Source organism: Leptonotus elevatus, chromosome 4, assembly GCF_054856555.1.
Source record: "Leptonotus elevatus isolate MCC_2025b chromosome 4, RoL_Lele_1.0, whole genome shotgun sequence".
NCBI lineage: Eukaryota > Metazoa > Chordata > Actinopteri > Syngnathiformes > Syngnathidae > Leptonotus > Leptonotus elevatus.
The window spans coordinates 21,717,002-21,739,701 of record NC_141242.1 but is presented as its reverse complement, the minus strand read 5'-3'; the positions used below and the strand labels follow the sequence as shown (position 1 = coordinate 21,739,701).

The window sequence follows — 22,700 nt, the reverse complement described above, 5'->3', positions numbered from 1 at the left end:
CTATAGACAGCAAAAAATTATTTGAACTATTTCTATTAGTTTAATATTTTTCCCACTTTTGTTAACAAGAGTATGAAAACCTAGATTTTTTTATTGTATTAGAACAGATATACATTTTTTTATTAATTGTGAGTTAACTAGTGAAGTCATGCGATTAATTACGATTAAAAATGGTAATCGCCTGATGCCCCAAATTTGTAATAATCTTTGCTTTAAAAAAAAATAAATATATAAACAAATAAAAAATTACAATATCTATATATATATATATATATATATTATTTTTTTAAAGAAAATATTATTACAAATTAGGGGTGTCAGGTGATTACAAATTTTAATCCTAATTAATCGTATGATTTTATTAGTTACCTCACGATTAATCACACATTTGATATCTGTTCTAAATGTAAAAAAAAACATTTCTAGGTTTTCATACTCTTGTTAACAAAAGTGGAAAAAAACTTAAACTAATAGAAATAGTTCAAATGAATTTATGACGTCTATAGCCGTCAATGGCAGTGAATGAGTTAAGAGGCTCGAGGACAGGAAGCAGAGCTTGAGGTGGTTGGGAATGAAGATGTTGAGTTTTTTTTTAAGAGTGACCAGCATGAATGTTCTCCCTGTCCTTGCAGACACTCCATCTTATTCCCATACTTTTTAAAAAACATGCAGGTTTAATTGAAGACTAATATGCTCTGTGATTGGCTGACGATCAGTCCAGGTTAAACCCAGCCTCTTGCCTGAAGTCTTACTTTATTCAGCTTGGGAGCTATTGTTTTTAGCTCTAAATGACGTGTTTCTATTACATTTCCAAGCACCACGTTGCCAACCACGTAGGCCTGATTAAGGGTTAAAGGTTAAACGCATAGTGTAACAACTTTACTGTCCACAGCAGCTTTTTTCCCCTCACTAATTAACATTTTAGAGAAAATCCCCAGCCATTTTCTTCCAGTTTCCATCCTGCATGCTAAGCCAACTGTCTCAGTGCCCAGCTTTATGTGGCATACAGGGCTAGTTCTGAAAAATATCACACTAATTGGAGTCTTGGCTCACTAGTAGGTCCGTTCCTTTACAAAAACATAATGACAATGTATAGCTAGAATGTCACTAAGTAAGTAAAGTGCAGACCTCCCGTCAAGCCTCAACAGTCAACACAAGTGGGAAAACATTGTAATCATACGAGTCTCGAATTAAATTACAATTTTTTTTTTAGAGAGCGCTCAATTGTTCATTTGGTAGTCTTACTGATTCGACATGTCATCATCATTACTCTCTCTTTTCCCCCCCTCTTTTTCTTTTTTTGAATGTGCGTGAGTATGTGCATGTGCGTGCATATGAGTGTGTATTCAATAATTCACCTAAAACCTATTAAAAATCCCATACCGTTCACCTAAACCGACTACTTCAGAATCCAGCTAGAGTCGTGAGGTGGCCAGGAGACCCAAGGAAGGATCAAAGAAAAGAAAGGAAAGTGAAATCCATCTAATTAACTTTCAATTTTAACAGTTTTGCCAATCAATGACTTGTATGGTGTTTTAGCAAAGCTAAACTAAATTAAACATATCTACTGTAATGCACGTTTTACATTTATCGTCTCTAAAGTCAAAACTGAAACTCAAGACTATTATAAAAACGAACAAAATATTGCTAAATTCAATGTATCATATTGGTAAATTGTACTTCATTTATATATTTATAACTTACAAGGCTCTCAAAGCGCTTTACATTCAGCTTCTCATTCACCAACCAATGACAGAGCAACTGAGGGTTTAGTATCTTGCTTAAGGATACTACTGCCCGGTTAGGAGATGACCACTCTACCACTGAGCCACGCCACCCAATATAGCCTTATTTCAAAGTATCTGCGCTCGCAACAATGGCCGATACCAGTATTAGCCACTCTTGTAGCCGTTATATGATCAGGAACTAGAATACAGATTACTTCTATGACTTGATGAGCAGATATTACCCTTTGGATTCTGGCGAGTGAACCGTTGTTGTTGATGCTATAGTAACTCTGGCCATATCCTCACTGAAATGTCATGGTTTATATTATGGATTATATTTGTGGAATACTGCGAACTTTATCTGCCCTTTATTCTGTCCTCTCAAAACAACAACCCTAATGATGATAAAGCTTGAAGCCTTTTTGGTATGTGCGATATGTGCAGCTCCCCAAGGGCGGCGTTTTTGTTTGTTCTTAAAGGTACGTGAATTGCTTTTGTACTGACATCATGAAATAAAATAATATAATGAAATACCTGTATATTAAAAAAAAAAAATACTATTCTATTCATGTCATTACTGTATGTTTTCATAAAGTACAATCTTATAGACTACTTTTTAAACTGGAACAGATGAATGGCATTTTCATTCATTACTGTGGGCAAAGAATGAATTAAACTCATATCTCAAGGCTCCATTGTACACTTTAAAAAGAGAATTGAACCAATTTAAGATCAAACAGAATTGTTGACAAACTTCATCAAATTGCTTCAAGTGGTAACACACGATTGAATTAAATTAATCCAAAGTGAATATATTAAGTTGAATTATGAGTCCATCCATTTTCTTAACCGCTTACCCATCTCAGCTGGCTTCGGGCAGTAGGCGGGGTATACCCTGAACTGGTTGCCAGCCAATCGCAGGGCACACAGAGACGAACAACCATCCACACTCACAATCACACCTACGGACAATTTGGAGTGCTCAACCAACCTGCCATGCATGTCTTTGGAATGTGGGAGGAAACCGGAGTACATTTAACTTAATATATTCACTTTGGATTTACTTTTGGATTAACTTGCTCTTCCAACACAGAGTTAGCAATTATGAGCTGAGAGGAACATCGATGTTTTGGAAAATAGAAACCAGAGCAAATGTGAAACAGAGACGTATGTCAGTGAAAGGAGTCAACTTGTGGAATAATTATGATTGGGAATTGAAACTGTGTAACTCAATTAGGAATTTCAAATACATGTATAAATGCAAGATTATTAATAGTTACGAAATGGCAATGTAGTCTATAGTTATTGCAAAAATATGGACAAAATATATTTTTCATTTTTCTATATATATATATATATATATATATATATATATGTCAGTAATAATAACATGTTTGTAAATATATGCATGCGTATATGTAGTACATTGTTGGACTTATGTGTAGATGCAGTATGTGAATGTATGAACTTGTGATAGGTCTGTTACCTTGTTGTAGTATCATGTGAAAAGAGTAGACAGTATAAGCTTTGGCTTTAGTCTACACCTTTTGGTCTTTGTTCTTATATGTATATTTCTTTTTTACTTATTGATTGTTAAGACCAAATAAACTAAACTAAACTTAATTCAAGTGAATATATTAAGTTTAATGAACTCATAGTTACTTAATATATTCATTTTTGGATCAATTTACAGTGTTCCCTCACTATAACGCGGTTCACTTTTCGCGGTCTCGCGGATTTTTGTGTGTGCAATTTTGCATGTTTTTTTTTTTTTACAGTAATGTATGTATGTATGCATGAATTTTATCAAATTTATGAATGTTTAAACGAGAGAAATATGAGGAAATGTAAATGCATCGATGAGAAAAGTGTATAAACTGTGTGGTGAGAGGTTTTTTGGAGCCTTAAAACATTTGTAATAAATGTAAAACAAAAATAGCTATTTTGCGGATTTCATTTATTGCGGGTATTTTTGGGAATCTAACCCCAGCGGAAAACGAGGCAACACTGTAATCCAATTGTGTGTTACCAATTGAAGCAATTTTATCAAATTGGTCAACAATTCTGTTTAATCTTAAATTGCTTTAACGATTCTCTTTTTAAAGTGTATATTATTTTAGTACTTACAAAGGTACCTTGGAGTTTGAACATAATTCGTTCCTGCGAAGTGTTCAAAATCCGAATTGTTCAATTTCCGAAAGATTTTTCCCCATAAAAAATAATGTAAATGCAACTAATCCGTTCCCAAGCTCCAAAAACAGAAAATTCCTATTTTAATTTCTATTTGTTTTTTACATTTACAGTACAGTAAAAATAAAAAATATATAAAAATACCTTACCTGTTGTGGTGTGATGTGGATGATAAATGCTATGTTAATGCTAGTTTTAGTTCAGTGCTGAGTTTCTGTATTTTACTAAGCGGTCCTTGCGTGCGTTGTTAAACGTCAGGCACGTTGTTGAACAGCTAAGAGGGGTCCTCGTGCCAGGATTTACAGAAATAGTCACGGTAGGTACAACGGCGCAATAATCTCCTTCCTAATTCCACTGTGGTTTGTAGCACTGTATGTTTTTCTTTGCTAACGCTGGCACTGTTATCTTTCTTTGGGCCTATGGCAAAGAAAATTGTCGTGGAAAAATAAAAATGCACTCACGAGTATGAAGCACCTCCGGGAGTTTTCACAATCTGAAGCAGTTAATCGTCTCCACGACCGCAACGTGAGCATTCGGCATTGCTCGGCTACCCGTTTTCAAGGTATGTTCGGCTTAGCTTTCTTTGCGTGGGTGTTCAAACTCCGAAAATGAGTTCTAAATTCCAAGGCATTTTTTACTCAGATTTTGTGGTTGAAGTTCGAATTGTACGAGTTCCGAGACGTTCAAACGCAGAGGTTCCACTGAAATGTATCATTATAATCAACTGCAAACAATTTACGTAAAGTATTTACCTTAAGTTTTATGAAGAAAATTTGATTTCAAACAGACAAATTTAATAGAATTCGAAATCCCAATAATTCTGGAATGGAACGGATTGGATATGAGTTTTGTTGCCCCCCTAATACTTCATCAGTGTGTGTTGCATTGTGCAAAATCCCATGATACAATAAAGCTGTGCCAGGAGTCGTTTCTTTAGACCATGCAACTGTTTCAGTCCTCAGACAAGTGAATACTCACGTTGCGAAAATCTCGAAAGGGGACAAACTGCACAATGTCTCGAACAGCCTCCTCGTCTGTGTTGGACCTCAGCACGCTGGCGTCTCCGTCTAAAAACTCCATGGCAGCGAAGTCGGCATTGCCCACACCGATGATGATGATGGACATGGGCAGCTTGGATGCCTGAACAATGGAATGACGTGTCTCATCCATGTCGCTGATGACACCGTCTGTTATAATGAGCAGAGTGAAGTACTGCTGCGCAGACAGAAAGGTGGTCGAAGGAGGATTTAGGAGAGAAAGAGAAAAGACAAAATATGGCTTTCAGTTAGACTTGTGCAATTGCATTTCTGATGATTGTCATACTGTAGCTATATCCTACAGGATGTACCAAAGATTTATAGGAGGAATCAGAGAACAAAAATTGATTAGGAGTCACACAACAATCCAGTAACAAGAAAAATGAAATGAAATGGCTTTTGCTTTGCAGCAGGTTGGGCTCCATTCACACTACAGACCGCACCATCTGTTCCTGCAAAGAAATGATGGTGGCATTAAATGAGAGAAAAAACAAGCCCGTGCGTGTGTGTGCACGTGCGTACTTGTACATACTACATTGTGAGGACCAAAATACGTCTTCAACCAACAGATTGAGGACATTTTAGCCGGTCCTCACAACTCAAGACCTCTTTTTGAGGGTCAAGACTTGGTTTTAGAGTTTAGTTTGAATTGGGTTATGGTTGAGGTTAGGGTAAGGAACGGGGCTAGGCAAACATTTTTGATGGTTGAGGTTAGGTGTAGGGGCTAGGAAATGCATTATGTCTATGGATGTCTTCACAATTATGTAAGTACAAGTATTTGTGTGTGTGTAAAACCGCGTAAGAGTGAATGTGTTTGTCAGTCACATTGACAAACACATTTAAGTAAACCTTCTGTGTGCTCCTACTCACATGATTAAAAAAAATAACCTCAATGCACACCTTACTCACACTCTGAGCCAATGATATCTTCTGTACAGTAAATATGCAAATTCAGCATTTTTCACTGTTTAAATGGACAATTTTAGACAGCACAGATTTGTATTACAGATTTGATATGACAATTTATTTTGTTTTATTTTTAATGCGAGGGTATGGTGTACCTCACGACCAGCATCCAGATATCCTAATTTTGCCACCAATTGTGTACAATTGTATATAGTGGCAAGTTGAATAAATACATGAGGGCCCAAAAATTCATTTGAAAAAGTATTTATTTGAGCAAAATGTGTCATTTGGATGTAGGCTGGCAAAGCAAATTCAGAGGATGCAATGTGATTTTTTTATGTCACTCACTATATATCACCATATAAATAAGAAGTACAACATACAACAGAGAGTAGTTGCAGTTTTGCTTTTGCAATAAAAACAATGCACCAACGTTTACTGTACAGTATTAGCATGTCTTTATTCTGATTCTTATTTCTTCTTTTTTATATTCTGATTCAGGTTCAAACAACGCTACAATAAATTGTCCGGCATTTGCTAAATTAGCATTTGGCTCTTGTCGTCATGAGACCCCATTAGTTAAGTTAATAACCAAAATAACAATCTAAACAATGTAAATTACAGAATTTACAAGGACTGCAATAATATGAACTTGTTGTCAGGGTATCATCAGGGTAAGAATACAATAAGAGCGCACGAGAGTATTTAATGGTATGAGCCGAGGTCACGAAGATAGACGCCGATGTCACAGACAAACACACATCCAGGGCCTTCTGAAGCTTGTCTCTTAAATCGACAAACAGCAGCTCTGATTAGAGAATTGTTATCACGCAGAGAGAGCCAGGGTCGATCACACACTGTGCCATGCAAACTGCTTGGAACGCTAGATTGAGGGTGTGTGTGGCTGTGGTAGTAGAATGAGTATTCGCACAAATTCACTGGCCAGTCGCAGGTTGGGTCATTATACTGAGGAACAATTATTATTTTTTGGGCGGGGGAGGAGAAATCTGCTACAATTTTTTCCCCTCCACAGCTAACCCTGCAGATAAGCAAAATCCCACTGATTAGCTGTAGTAAGACTGTAGTAAGGGCTGATTATGATTGGACTCTTTTACAGTTACGTGGCAACTTCTTTGTGCAGTCACAATTCAGACGGTGAGAGGTGTGTGCAGCTTTCAATAGGTCAGTACTGTCAATATCTGCAAACAGAAAGCTAGCATAGTAGGAATGAAGAGAATTAGTGCTTGCTTATGTCTTAACCTTGTAACAATGGACATAGCAATGCATGTAAGTTGTATTTCAATTAGTGCTGGGGGGTTTTGTTTGTATGCTTTCAAAGCTTGTAACTATTCCATCGTAATGTTTTATTTACGTACGTACGCATTTATTTCATTTTTCTTTTTAAAGAAAATGGGGATTCTAGCTGATGCGATGAAGAAAAGACAAAAATGGAAGGATGGTATGTGTTATGTTGACAATGTTGTAAAAAGTAGATGTTAATAGCCAATCAAAATGCCAGATTGTATCAAATGACCATATATGGCATGTTACGGCCGTGTTTTAATTATTATATAGTCTTGCCAATGTCTACTCAACCAGGGTAATGAAATAATTTTTTGTTGCAACAAACTGAGAATTGCCATTAAGTTTGTGAGGGCCAGTCGTCAAATAATTTGTTTGTGTAGTTCAGTTGTATTGCTTATAGTGTGCGGCTGACAGCCTTTGACTCAACACACACACACACATGTGCGCGATCGATAAATACCAGTGCTCAAGGCTATTGCATGTTCTCTTACCTTAGATTCTACCAATGATTGAAAAGAAAAAGAAAAAAGAGAGGCCTGTAGTTGTTACAAAAACACGGATTGTGACACATAAAATATTGTGGCATTTCAACTCATGTATTTGTTCTGTGTTAGGGTATAAAAGACTGCATGGCATACGTAACATTTGTTCTGTTATTTTGTATGTTTTTTACATAAATGGCCCCAGTCAAGAAACAAGTACAGGCAGCTGCCAGGTGTACTCGTATTTTTTCATGTGCTATTCCTGAACAAGGCAACATCCGCACTTTTGCAACCATTTTTTAAAAAACTTTCTATTCCTTTGCCAAATACTTTGTTTTAAGCCTACCTTAAGTCCACATCAATGCCACGTCACATGTTTAATGAGAATTAAATCATTATTCTGGGTGTCATTTCATACTTCACTGACCTCACCTATATGCGAAGATGTGTTGAATTGGATCGGTACTCATTATCACACTCAACAATGTCTACCTAGACTACTAAAAATAAAGATTCAACATATAGCATTTTTGCGAGGTTGCATTATTTTGTATTGTCTTGAGTAACATTTGCTTTTGTACATGTCGTCGTCGTCGTTTTTGAAAATTATGTATGTAATTGAAATGTTCCTGTTGTGACTTACCGCAGCTTTTTCTTGTTGCAGGGCCTGGGCTGCAAAACGGGCTACATGGTTAATAATTGGAGCAAAGTTTGTTGGCCCGTAAAAACGGATGTGCGGGAGACAGGCAGAGTAAGCCTGTGCAATACCTTCCACACCTAGTGAGGGAGAAAGCAACAACAAAAACAATGTGAGGATAGTTTCATTGTCTGAATCAATGACATCATTACATACCTGAGCAGAAAGGGTTTGTGGGGTTAAAGTTGATTGCAAATTCATGTGATACCTAAAAAGATAAGAAAGCCAAACTCAGACTCATTGCAATTCGCAGTAAATATTCTACATACTGTATTCATTTTGAAAAACTTCTCTCCATTTCTCACGTAGTATAACTTCCATTCTGTGTGTGCGTGTGTGTGCATTCAAGCTCTTCTCTCCTTTGTCCTTTTCATCAGCACAGTGCCATGGCAACACAGATGGGTTGACAATTGCACAGTGATTTGAATATGCAAGTATAATGCTTACGGTTTTATGTGTGTTTGTACATCTTCACACACCACGTTAGACTGTGACGACGATAATGAGGATGACGATACAAATGTATCGTTTGTTTTCATAACAAACAAACACACAAACAAACACACATCTACCTTCCAGTCAGGTGGGAGTTGGGCTCCAAATCCTAGAGCAGGAAACATTTTGTCACTGAGGAGGAAACCATGACAACAGATTAGAAAATAAAACCATTTTTTTTCTTCTTCAAAATCAAATTTCAACACCCAGCATTTAGACAGTGGATATAAAAAATATAAACTATGGATATTTTGTGACCTTTACTAAGAACTGCTATGACAAATTGATAATTAAACAAGATTGGTTGCAAGAAAACTGTATTTGTGTGATATGTTTCTCTTTTTGAGATTAAAGTTTTTATCGGTAAAGAAAACAGAAGAGTGACCTCATATTTTCATGACAAATTAAGTTTGACAATGTCATGTGAGGAGCGGATTTAGGATCCAAACGCAGACAAAACAGTATTCTTTATATACAAAAATACAAAGTACCAACAGAAAGCAGGGCTGGATTCAGATGGCTTCGAAGACAAAAACAATATTCTTTATATACAAAAATACAAAGTACCAACAGAAAGCAGGGCTGGATTCAGATGGCTTCGAAGACAAAAACAATATTCTTTATATACAAAAATACAAAGTACCAACAGAAAGCAGGGCTGGATTCAGATGGCTTCGAAGACAAAACAATATTCTTCATATACAAAAATACAAAGTACCAACAGAAAGCAGGGCTGGATTCAGATGGCTTCGAATAAAACGCTTTATGAAGAAACCTCGACTAAGAACACGGAGCGGGCTGGATGCAGAGGTCAAATGTACAAAGTAAACTACTTTGTTGAAGAAGGCTGGGAAACCTTCACATACTGACAAAAGTGTCATTCACTCTCGCTATTGCAATGCACAACTCCACATGACAGGATAACGGCCTGTATGATAAAATAAGAGAGAACACAGCAACAGCCAAAACATCATCACATTATCAAAAGGGACATAGTAACTCCATAAACACAAGACATCCATAAAACAGTGACCCCCTGACCTGCATCAGCATAATAACTGCATACACACAATACACCAACATCGTAACAGAATGACCCATGAGTACTCATACTGTCCTAAAATAGAAGTACAAATAATTATGTGAAAGAAATACAGTATTCTGGTAAAAGTAGTAGAACAGATTAAACCCTTTTAAATCCAGATTAAAAAGTACAAACCCCAATTCCAATGAAGCTGGGATGTTGTGCAAAACTTAAATGAAAACTTTGTAAAATGAAAAATTTGCAAACTACACTACAGAACTTTGTCACGTACGTTCTTCTGAAGCCCACAGGCCAGTTTACGAGACGTATGTACGCACTCTGCCTTCTTCAGAAACGGCTAATGTTTCTAGTGTAGTTGCAAGGAGATTAAGGAATTTATCATCTATGGTCCATAATATAAAAAGAGTCAGATAATCTAGAGAAATCTCTACACATAAATGGCAAGGCTAAAAAGCAACACTGAATGCCCGTGACCTTCAATCCCTCAAGCAGCAACACATTATCCCCGGCATCATTGTGTAAAGAACATTGCCACAGGATTGCAAACACTTTAGAAAACCATTGTCAGTTCACTCAGTTTGTAGCTACATCTTCAAATGCAAGTTAAAACCATGCAAAGCAAAATACATTTGGCTTCTCTGGGTCTGAGCTCATCTGAGACGTGTGACATGCATCCTTGGAGCGGGAAAGCAAGTTCCAAACATCATCATAGGGGATTTAGAGCTAGGGATGGGAATCTTTGACTGTCTCACGATTCGATTCAATTCAGATTTTTGGGTCTGCGATTCGATTCAGAATCGGTTTTTGATTAAGAAAGATTTTTGATTCACAATGATTTGATTGAAAATGATTTTTGCTTCAATCTATAGATGTTCAAGGAATCGTAATGATCTACTCCAGTTTGACTCGCTAATGCTAATTAGTGCGCTACTCGCGGCACTTTTATCACTCAAAAGAACGGTTCCACGCTGCAAAAAAAAATACTTTTATTGGACATGACTTTTCCCTTATACTCTCTAATGTGGCTACAACTCAAGAGTGTATCAGACCACACTGCTCCTAATTGGCCACATTGGGTACAACATGGACAGCGCTCCCAATAAAGGCACACATAAACAAAGGGAATACAGTATAAAATAATTTAAATAAAATCGATTTTGGGACATTTAAAATTTATTCTGAATCGTACTAAATGAGAATCGTGATTCTTATGAGAATCGATTTTTTGGGCACGCGCCTATTTAGAGCTGTGCTTTTGTCTGTTCTCTCACATAGGTTCTGTTTGAACTTGGCTGTCCCCACGGGGGGAGTAGAGCCTCAGGCAACTTAGCTCCTAGGATCATTTGGACACACAAACCCCTCCAACAATGTAAGGTGATGGCTCAAGGAGGAAGCTATGTTAGATTAGTGGAGATATTTAAGTTTGATTTTAGGAAACAAATTTAAACAAACGTTCATAGTTTTACACAGTCCACATTGATGCATGAAAATTACCCAACAGATTGAAAACAACAACAACGTGGTGTCACATGGGTGTTTTATGGAGACACTATGGCACCAACAACTTACTTCCAGGCCCATTTCATGCAAACTGCCATTTAAGAAGTTTGTTTGGTTATAGTATAGTTTATCTGGGCCATTGTAAAAACATGATCCACATACTATCAGAATCTCACTGTAGCTGTCCTCGTTAGATACTCACGTGTCATAGTCCTGTATGATTTGTCCAACAGCTAAAATGGCAGCAAGATACTCATTACTTCCCAGTGGGTTAATGTAATGGAGGGAAGAAGGCTCCCTTGGGTTCCCATTGGATGCCGTGAAGTCTATACCAACCTATGGGAAAAACAAAAAAGTAGAAGAATGCATTATTTGAGTCTGATTTACTTGAGTTTAGCATGTGCGCACACACAAAATAAAGAAGCAAACTTGATTCTTGATTCTGATAGGATCTTCTGGCCTTGTCTGCGGCGCTTGTGGGTGGCCAGTCTTCTAGTTTCTTCCGCCACTTCTCAACAAACTGTGTTTTGGGACATTGCGGGCAATTTTGTTCTCATTGAGAATTCAAACCACCGCCTTGCCAGTTCTAAAACCCCTAGGACCTGCGGCCATTCAAGTATGTTTTCATCTGCCATTAGACCACGTGTGGGAATTTGGTGTCGGAATCCACCTTGAATGAGAGAAATATAGCCCCTTACGGAGTGACGCGGTAGCCCAGGAAGGTGACATTATACAACCCTGGGGAAGTCCTGTTTTTAAAAACCAGTAGGTAAGATTTAAACCCATTTAAAAACGCATGCTGTGGTCGGTCACATAAAAATTCCGTCATCCATAACATTTGAGTGGTGTGAACTTGAAAAGAGGCAGTGGAGCAGTGTGTCATTATTTGCAGTGCTGAAAGCAGATGAAAATACATAAATAAAATCCTTATGTGGGGATTTTGAGAGTCCAGTTATTTATTGACTCTGTCCAAAAGCATGAGCTTGCGTCCTCCGTGCCTTGTTTTGCTTTATAGGCTAATTAGAGTGGGTCCAAGTTGTCAAACAGTGCAGACACCACTTGCTCCGCCAAGACCCTTTCCATGCATTTAAGTATCATGGTCAATTCAGTCAGACCGCTTGGGCCGTGCTTTAGTGTTTTAGTCAGATTAATCTGGATAGAATGACATTTGTTGTTTTGCGTATTAAAAGAATGAGTACGAGACTTGTCTGCCAGTTTTGTAATCGCTTAGTTATTGATTAAACAATTAATTTCGACACCTCTACTCAGTAAGTTGCTTTGATTTCGGGAATTCACAGTATGAAGCATTATACAGGACTTCATAGTACAGTATTAGCCACAAAGTCATTAAATTCCATCCGTTAAAAAACATTTAAAAATGTGATAAAGGCCAAATGTCATCAAAAAGTCTTCATCCCATGAGATCTGTCCTAGAGTGGAAAACACTTTGTACATCTTGAAGCAGCAACTAAAGGCACTACAAACACTTTAATTGTGTCATTTGAACCAATTCAGTGTAAATCCACTCTTAACAAAGAGTAAAATTAATTATGCTCTTCAGTTTTGTACAAACAAAATTTACACTATGGGCAGTTAAGAATTATTAACGCTGACTGCCAGGAGTAAAAATGGCCCTGACACCACAAAGGGATATTTTCAACACTGATGATAATAGACTGACAATGTGATAACATACATCACATGTGAGTTCAAGGAAACGCACACCCGCATACGCACGCACACACACACGCATTCAACAAATGTGCCTAAACATAAGATGAGATGCAGAGTGACAAGATTTTCCTCAGGCAACGAACAACAGTTTGTGTGCTTGCGGGAACTCGCAACTGTCATGATTTGTTTGTCTAGATTATATTTAGGTTTGTTCCTTGTTATGGCTTGTTTTCTTGTATCCTGTCTTGCTCGTTTAGTCTTTGGTTTCCACCTGTGCTCCATCAATACAATCCCGTGTTCTGTCCAGGTGTTCCTCGTTGTCTCGTCAGTTGGCTGGTAGCCTATCTAGGCCCCGTTCACACGAAAGCAAAGCCGGCTTCGTTCCTCAAACAAATCTTGTACAGACAGAAATGTTTCAAGACACGCGAGTGTCCAAAAGAAGACGCTGAGGACGTTTAACGGCTGTAATGTATATGCCAAGTCTGAAGTGGCGCTGTAGCGCAGCCACAGGGAGTTAACGGAACGCGTAGAAGAAGAATCAGCGAAGAAGACGAACCACTGATCTGAATATATTACTGCATAGCCAATAGGCCAAGACTTTTGAAGCCGCAAGACCGCCATATTACTATTCCCAAGAAAGGTTTTCTCATACAATCCTATACAGTTACAGCAGGGGTGTCAAACATACGTCCCGCAGGTCGGATTAGGGGTTTAGTCCGGCCTGCGACACGATATTTGTAAAATGAAAACAAAATTTGTAATGTCGGAACAATTTATCAGCCGGCCACAATCAAAACATATGAATTCGTAATTTCACAAACAGTCCTCAGATGAGCAATGCAATTTGTACACGGAATTGTCCTGGATGTCATTATTTTACATACAATCTAAAGTTATGTTTTTTTTATTTTTTATTTTTTGTTTAAATCATAAATCAACATAAACGTGTTAAATATGACACAAATTCAATTAATGGTAACAAACACATATGACAAGAATTAATGTCCTTATAACCATTACTGCCACACAACGCATTCTGGGAACAATATATATGCAAAACAGGTAGCTTTAACACGTCCAGAACTCATACAGGCAAAGTGTTGTTGCGTTCCATTTGTATTTGTTATTTTTTGGAACAATATGATTACAGTTGAGCTCCGTAATTTAGGGCTGGCCCACAAATAGCGAAAATCTGCGTATAATTACCGGCATTTGTTTTTAAGTTATATACCATTCTTTCCGATCCGGCCCACTTGGTTATATAGTTTCCTGCATGCGGCCCCTGAGCTAATATGAGTTTGACACCCCTGGGCTATCCAGTAGTATCTACAGATCAGTGAGACGAACACAGGAGAAGTGACAATGGTGGGTGATTCAAGTACAACAACATCACTCAAAATATTTGGCTGTAAAAGCATAAGCAAGCTAAGGAGGTTGCGCAAAACAACTACGACACAGCTATCCGCCATTGTTGTTGACAGACTGGCGGTTCGTCTGCAGTCATGTGAAAATTGGAGCATACGTCATCAAACTACGACAATGCGCGGTCATTGAGCTGCGACCACTAGGTCATCACTGGAGGAATATCCCACATATGCTGCGTTTTGAGATCTTTCCACTCTGGACCAAAAGTAATCGGTTTCAAGCTCCAAAACGGCGCCGCCGTGTGGATGAACTGCCCAAACAGTAATAAACTTGTGCGGGTACATTGAAAGCTTTCGTGTGCCATAGGGAGCATTGTCGTCGTCACACTGGCTTGTTATTTATGGTGGTGAGTTTTTTTTTGTCCTGGTGTTACTTTCAGGTTTTTTTTTAGAACATTGTTGGTTTTGTATTTAGAGTTTCCCCCAGTACTCTTGTAGTGTTTTTGTTAATAAATTGCTTTGTTCATTACACTTGTCTTCATGCTTCTGGGTCCTCAACCAAGCACTTCCTTAGTACCAACTAACAGTCCCCTAATGTCACATTAGACAATCTAAAGAGTGTTTAATGATAGCTGAGACTCAAAACCAGGGTTTGGCAACATGATGGAGGGGCCCACAATTTTTCACTTCCTGACCAGATGTATGACAAAAATGCCATTTAAAATATGGACAAAATATGAGCATAAGACATTTTTTCCTAATTGACCCAATTATGTACATCATAGTATCTCAAATTCTTATAATGCATTTTTTAAGGATGCATGAAATATCCAGCCTTCAACAACAAAGGTTGAAAAAAAAAAAACATGATTTTTTTTTCTCAGTGCATAAAAATTATCATTCAAGGATGGAAAAAACACATTAAGTGTATGAAATCATTTAGTATTTTTTTTTTGCAAAAGTCAACTCACTCAAAATTTTAATATTCAGGTAAAAAATATTAGGCCTATCGGTCGGTAAGAAGTGCAACTAAGCCATGTCTGCCATCGAGTGGTGAATGGTGATTTTGCAATGTAAAACCATTCAGTGGAACCCTGCTTTTCACAATGGATAGAGACCGGATCACTAAAATATGTGTATAATTGATGTGCATTCTTCAAAAAAAGACTGTTGCACTAAATATATAAATTTCCCATGAAATAGTGGTTTGCTCTCCCAAAAAAGATACAAAATTAAAATAAAATCAGCCAATTAAGTGAATTTGCGGTAGCTAAGCCGCAAGTATGAGGGAGTACACTGTAGTAGAGGAAACATGTTTATAAAAAAAAATTCAGCTCTTTTTTTTATGAATCATGGGGCCACTCAGGTGCAGCCTATCATATTACATAACTGTACATGTAATTAATAACCATCTTTTTTTTTTTTACAAAAATGTCTTATGTGTTAAGAAAGACATTTTGCGATTTACGAATGGCTCTCAATGTACTCGTATGAAACGTAATAAAGGGACTGTTCTAAATCAGAAGTCTCCAAGTTCGGTCATCAAGAGCATCAATACGATCCCGTGTCTTCCAATCTGAATTATATAATCAGGATCATTATCAGGCTTCTGCAGCGCTTGCTGATGAGCTGATCATTTGATTGAAATTAATGCAATACCAGTTAAAAACCTAATCCATATGCATTAGCCCAAATGAACAACTATTGTCTATGTGCATGCCTGGAGTGGATGCTTACTGACATGCAAGAGTATTTTTAATATTTCCATTGTGCAATGCTATCTGGGGAATTAATTTGATGTTGCTAAAACATTAGATTTCATAAGCTATTATGGCATTTTCCTTCAGTGATCTCTGGTGCTAGACATTATTACTTTGATAAGTGTAAATTCAGTGACAGTGGGAGATGACACCATTCTGTTTCCAACCGGTTTCTAGCCCCAAGCTATTTACAATTGTTAGCACAAAATACACTAAACATAACATGACAAGCACTCACTCCCTTTCTACTTTACAGGCAATTGTATAGAAAAACGGGCCGCAGTATTCTAATTGAGGAATATTCCCAAAGCTGTGCTGGCAGTACATTAATGCTGCTTATCGATTCAAGTCCTTATCTATTATGATTGGGTTAGGGAATTCAATGATACAAATGATATATGGCATCAGTGACGTATTGTATACCATGATCATAATATAACAGATGTTTCTATAGTGTGCCAAGTATGGACAAATGTTTATACCCCTGTAAGAGTGGGTCATTATTAATTAATTAATTATATCAATATACATCCAGAAATACTGTTCCTTAAAATTACTCTCTGGTCTTTTCTGCATTTTTTTAATAAAACATTTTATGTTGACTGGCAATGGGTAAAACAAACAAACAAACAAAAACAATAAAACAAACTATCCAGTGGAAAAATACCACTCAAAATATCAGGTCGTACAAGGAATGTACACTGTTGTGTACATGTACAATGTTGGATGCTACATTAGTGTACCAATAGAACTAACTTAATACCCTACACATCAATAATAAATTATTTAAATGGCAGACGGTTATATAGTACTGTAGACATTTTTACATTCAGGAAACCATAAGGTGAATTATCAGGCAAGAAAACAATCGATTGCTAGGAATCCAATTGCCTGGAGTCTCTGTGTGCCCTGTGATTGGCTGGCAACCAGTTCAGGGTGTACCCCGCCTACTGCCCGAAGCCAGCTGGGATAGGCTCCAGCGACCCTTGTGAGAACAAGCGGTTGAGAAGATGGATGGATATATATATATCATCATCATAAAGAACATTTACAGATTAACAAGTGAGTACTATTCAAGTTGCTGTGTGCCTGTTTGCTGAGGTTGTTTTCCCCAAATACATACTGTGCTTTCATTCTGATTGTAATACCTGAATCATATTGCAGAATCATTTTATTTAAAACAAAAAAACAAAACACTTTGTGTGTTTAATTCTCCTTATGTCAGCCACTGGAGTCTGCCATGTACACAGATCTCGAGGCATTTGTACCATAAATTATACCAAACATAAACTATGCCTAAATGTCAACTATTTATTTTACAAACAACCTATCCGCAGTAGCAAACCTCTTTGTGTTGGGAGTGTTACCAAGAAATGTTGCCGTTCTCTAAAGCCCTGCAGCCGTGAGGAGAGCAGAGAGTTTTCCTTCCTGGAGATTAGGATTAGAGTCATTCTAAGTCTGATTGAACACCGCAGAACAGCTCAATCTGCGTGTGCATGTCTACTTGTGCACAACTTTGTCTCTGTACATATTTGTGGCATCTGTGCACATACATGGCGTGTGTACTATATGATGATGTGATAATAAGATTCAGCATGAATCTCGGCGTGTTTAAATCCGTGTGATTTGGCAGGAAAAGGTGTGAAGATATTGAAGGTGCATGGGCACTGCATCTAATTCTGTACATGTCCTTAATGCAGTTAGGAAATGTGTGGGATTAAATGCCAGTATGAGGAAAAAAATATTTATGTGGAGGGATGGACATTTACAAATTGCTTGTGTATGGTAAAAGGTTTATTAAGTACGATACAGCATGCAAGAGATGAGTGTCTGTGACAAAAGACAAAAGATTAAGAAGTTGGACACGATTTAAGAATCTCCGCTCCGCTTTGGATTTCACCCTAACGTGTTTACATCAGTCTGCCAGTTTATTACTTCCTGCATCCATTTGTGAATTCAGCGAATAATAATTAGTTGTTGTACTCTGTTCGGTGATCCTTATTCATGACTAGTGATTGACGATTTACAATACATCAAATGTCTCACAATCAAACTCACAGTAAACATGAGCTGGCATCCTCCAAGTATGTAATCCAGGAAAGTGTAGTCCCTTGTAATCTAGAAAACAAGAGTCACAGACTATAGTAAACCAGATGTAAAATAAAATATATTATACATGTATTTTATTCCTTTCTATACTCACCTTTTGTTCTAAAATGACAATACAACCCATGTTTTCCAAACATAGGACACCATGTTATGGATATCATAATCATTTTTGTTTCTGTTATTAGTGTCATAATCCATTTAGGGTTTTTTTCTTTTTTCTTTCTATTCATTCCATGCACCTTGTGTCTCGTGTTTGTTCCTGTTTACACCAAGCAGCATGGTGAGCAGGGAGGAGTGGCGCAACGAGGCGTACCTTGATGTCTCTGGCAATCAGTCATGGTCTCAAGCAAAATAATTTGGGGTCTGACCATTCGCAAAATTATAATTAGCTATTATAATTAAATCCATTCACAGCCAACAAAGACAATTATGAAGTGATATGTGTACATGCATATGCATAAAAAACAATTATGACGGATTTAACGTCATCCCAAAACACTCACTACACTAATTTGTTATATTTCTTAGAGCAGTTTAAAAAAATAATAACAATTTCACCTCCCTAGTTAAGATAAGTTAATGCACAAATCATTGCAGTGGTTTATTGATAGGAACGAATCATAAGCCAGCATTTATCCTTACCTTACACGATTTGAGAATAATAACACCAGAATGTTTATAATTCTTCTTCTTCTTTTGCTTCTTTGGGTTGATGCATTCAAATTCCACCTGGCAAAGATTTAGAAACAAAATGAAAATGATAAACATCAAGAGTAGAAATGAAAGCAGATTTGACAGTAACTGATATACAGTAACGGATGATGTTTTTTTTTCCAAACACAAAACGCAAAACGTCAGCGAACCGAAGTCGCTTAGTTAATGTCGTGTTATGCGATTGCAAGTTTCAACGAAAGACTTTGCATCTCAAAAGCTCCTCTTATTCTTCTCCATCCCCCATCCATCTAGTCTGTCTTTTCTCGTGAGCTCTTTTTAGACACACACCATTGGCACATGTGAACAGGCTCAGTGGGAGAACAAGTCATGTGGTTGCTTTGCTGCACAACCGCTCATACACCGACACCAACACGTACACACAGCTGATGGTGAATTCCCCATTTTCTGCACAATGTATCATTAGCAGATGAAGAAAGCATAAATGGAAAGTTATAATCCATTCAATGCCTATTCAGCCTTCAGACTTCAAACCATTTATGAGCACAATGCAAATCGACACCTATTAATAGTCATAATAAAGATTAGCTTCACACGTTTTAAATTAAGATGCAGCTTACACCACAGAGCAAGGATTTGGACTCATTACTGGAGGGTCTCGTAATAAAAAATAACAATTTGCTGAATATATCTTATTAAGAACTCAGCTTGAGTAGGCTCCAGCACTCCATGGCCACCAAGCGGTATAGACAATGGATGGTTGGATAATGTTAACTGTACGGTAAAACTCTCTGATTGTGCCATTCAACACGGTATTATTATCTTGCTCAACGTACGATTGTAATTTAAATCTTACAGTATTACGCAAGTGTTGAATTAACATAATGGCACTCAGATGTGCACAAGTATGCTAATTATATGTAGAAGGTCTGCTGTGCTATTCCAAGATTCTGATGCAGGGTGTGGTTTAGAATGTTTGATAAACAAACAAAAAAATCTTCATAATTTATTGGTAAGTTAAGATGAAAGATTGTTGAATATTTGATAAGGTACCATAGCCTATCTTCTATCAGCATGTTGCAACCTTAAACATTTCTTGACAATTATATGTTATATGTGACCTCAACAGTCTAAACATGACATTCTGATTAATATTGCGTTTGTGGAATATGAGTTATGGAGCAAAATCCAGCTATTTTTATCCATCTGAGGGGACGGCCATTTTGCCATTTGCTGTCAACTGAAGATGACATCAATGTTGCTCTGGTCTTCGGTAACAACCAATCACAGCTCAGCTTCAGAAAACAGGTGAGCTGTGATTGGTCGTTGCCTGAGCCCTGAGCAACATTGATGTCATCTTCAATTGCAAGTGGCAAAATGGCCGCCCCCTGAGATGGATAAAAACGGCTGGATTTTTGCTGCTTAAAAGGAACCCCGACTGTAATGACAAGTCTGCTCTATATTATTTATTAGGTTATACTGTGAGATACATTTTTCAAAAATCATTTCCAGGTTAAATATGTTTTGTAGAAACTTTGTTTGGACGTATACCGTTACTGTTATTTACGTCACAATGCATTCAGTGCGTAGCAAGGTTATTTTAGTTAACTAAAACTAACGAAAAAACTAAAACTAAAATAAAATAAAACATTTGTTAACCAAATAAAATAAAAACGAAAATGCTTTTTAAAAACGAAAACTAACTGAAACTACATTTTATGTAGTTTCAGTTAGTTTTAGTTTTATAATTATAGCAAAAATGTCCTTCGCTTTAGTTTTTGGTAATCAATTTAATGCATGAGCCTTTGGGATGATTTATTTTGATATTAACCGGAATAAGGACATTTGAAAGAATGTCACACAAAAGTGACGTCATTTAGCAGCAGTCAATAGAAAAGCACTCTCAGATGACGTTGCTCCCATGGTGTTTTTTAAATATTGCGCACAAGTAAAACACACTTTAAAAATAAAATAAAAAATAAAACTAATACTAAAACCAACTAAAACTAAACTAAAACTAAGCAAATATGAAATAACAGAACCGCCATAAAAACTATTCAAAACTAAATTTAAAAAACAGAACTCAAAACGAAATAAAAACTAACTAAAATGAAAAATTCCAAAACTATAATACGATACGATACGATACGATATACATTTATTTTCCCCGTGGAAACCCTGGTGCGTAGTGACGTAGAATGGCAGCTGGCTCTCTGCCGAGAAATGTGAAACGCTTATAAAGAAAGCAAGGTAACGTTCCTAAAGGGACGATCAAAACTCCTGAATGCGTCTGGTGAATGACGAAAGCACGGCGTGGAGGAGGGTGACTCCCGATCGCGTGTTGTTTCTTTATGAACGTTACGGAGGCTTGCCTTGCTTTCTTTATAGGAGTTTCACATTGCTCGGCAGAGAGCGAGCCGCCATTCTAAGTCACAACGCACTGAATGCATTGCAACGTAAAAAAAAAAACAATGGCGGCGTATGTCCCAATAAAGTTTCTACAAAATGTGTTTAAACTGGAAATTATTTTTGAAAAATGAATCTCATAGTTATGTTAGTAGCAACCAAATAAATAATATAGAGCAAACTTGTTATTACGGTCGGGGTCCCTTTTAAATCATGGTCCACTAACACAATATCAACCAAAATACCATATTTAGACTAGTGGGGCTGCATAGAACATATTATTACCAAAGATAACATTTTGGGTTGACTTCCCCTTTAACACATGGCCAAAACTGTCTCCCAAGATAAAATCACTCAGTCTTGGCAACCTAAACATCAGACAGCCTCAGAGACTTTATGTGGACACATGGCAAATGCAACGGAGGAAAAAAGGCGATAAAGAACAAACGCTGGGCGCATACAACAGATATTGAGACAGATGGTGGAGACTCGTCTGTTATGATGTGCAGTGTGAGATAGCTGGCTGAACATTTGAGCTGGTGTGAAACTGGAGTGACTTTAATGAGTGTAGTCTGGTGTGCTTCACTGAGGACAGGAAGCACCTCCAGATCTCCTGGCTATCGTCGACTGCTTTCACAACACATCCAACAGCCGTGGGCTGGTCTTATTTCAAAACTGTTATTATCGGCATGGTAACCATGTGGGATTTTTGCCACTAAGACAAGATTTCAATCTATTTTCTTTATTGGAAAACTATAAGTAATCATTTTTACAGTCCGCAGACGAACAATATGAAACAGAAGTAAACAATATGGGAAAATAATATGCGTCCTAAAGGGGAAGTCAAACCCCACAAAAATTATTGACAAAAATATGTTCTATGTTGCGTTCCAAATCCAGCAGTTTTTAATCAATATCAGAAGGCGGCCATTTTGCCACTTGCTGTGGATTGAAAATGAGATCACAGTTGCACAGGTCTCGGGTAACAAACAATCACAGCTAAGCTGCAGAAAAAAAGGTGAGCTGTGATTGGTCGTTGCCTGAGCCCTGAGCAACTGTGATGTCATCTTCAGTCGACAGAAAGTGGCAAAATGGCTGCCCCGTGAGATGGATAAAAACGTCTGGATTTTGCTGCATAACTCATATTACGCAAGTGTGATATTAATCAGAATGTCATGTTTCGACTAGTGAGGTCACATTTAACGTATTATTGTCAAGAAATGTTTAAGGTTGACTTCCCCTTTAACCTAGCCGTTTAACTTTTGTACAATATTGTCCATCTCCATTGGGTGGATTATTTTTTTTGCGTTATTTATAAATAAGTAAAAGCA

At 37.3% G+C, this 22,700-nt stretch overlaps 1 protein-coding gene across 3 annotated transcripts in view; it reads right to left on the bottom strand.

The window, feature by feature from the left end:
* cpne2 (copine II) overlaps positions 1-22,700 on the bottom strand; it is a 36,961-nt gene that overhangs the window by 2,699 nt on the left and 11,562 nt on the right. For 2 of the 3 annotated variants that reach the window (XM_086073322.1, XM_086073323.1), the window contains exons 9-15: positions 18,934-19,020; positions 18,241-18,300; positions 11,587-11,720; positions 8,917-8,971; positions 8,501-8,552; positions 8,291-8,424; positions 4,896-5,132 (exon numbers count right to left, since the gene is read on the bottom strand). In XM_086073322.1, coding sequence (XP_085929448.1) covers positions 4,896-5,132; positions 8,291-8,424; positions 8,501-8,552; positions 8,917-8,971; positions 11,587-11,720; positions 18,241-18,300; positions 18,934-19,020 — 759 coding nt within the window. The remainder of the gene's footprint in view (positions 1-4,895; positions 5,133-8,290; positions 8,425-8,500; positions 8,553-8,916; positions 8,972-11,586; positions 11,721-18,240; positions 18,301-18,933; positions 19,021-22,700) is intronic. The other variant, XM_086073324.1, reaches the window with a different exon arrangement.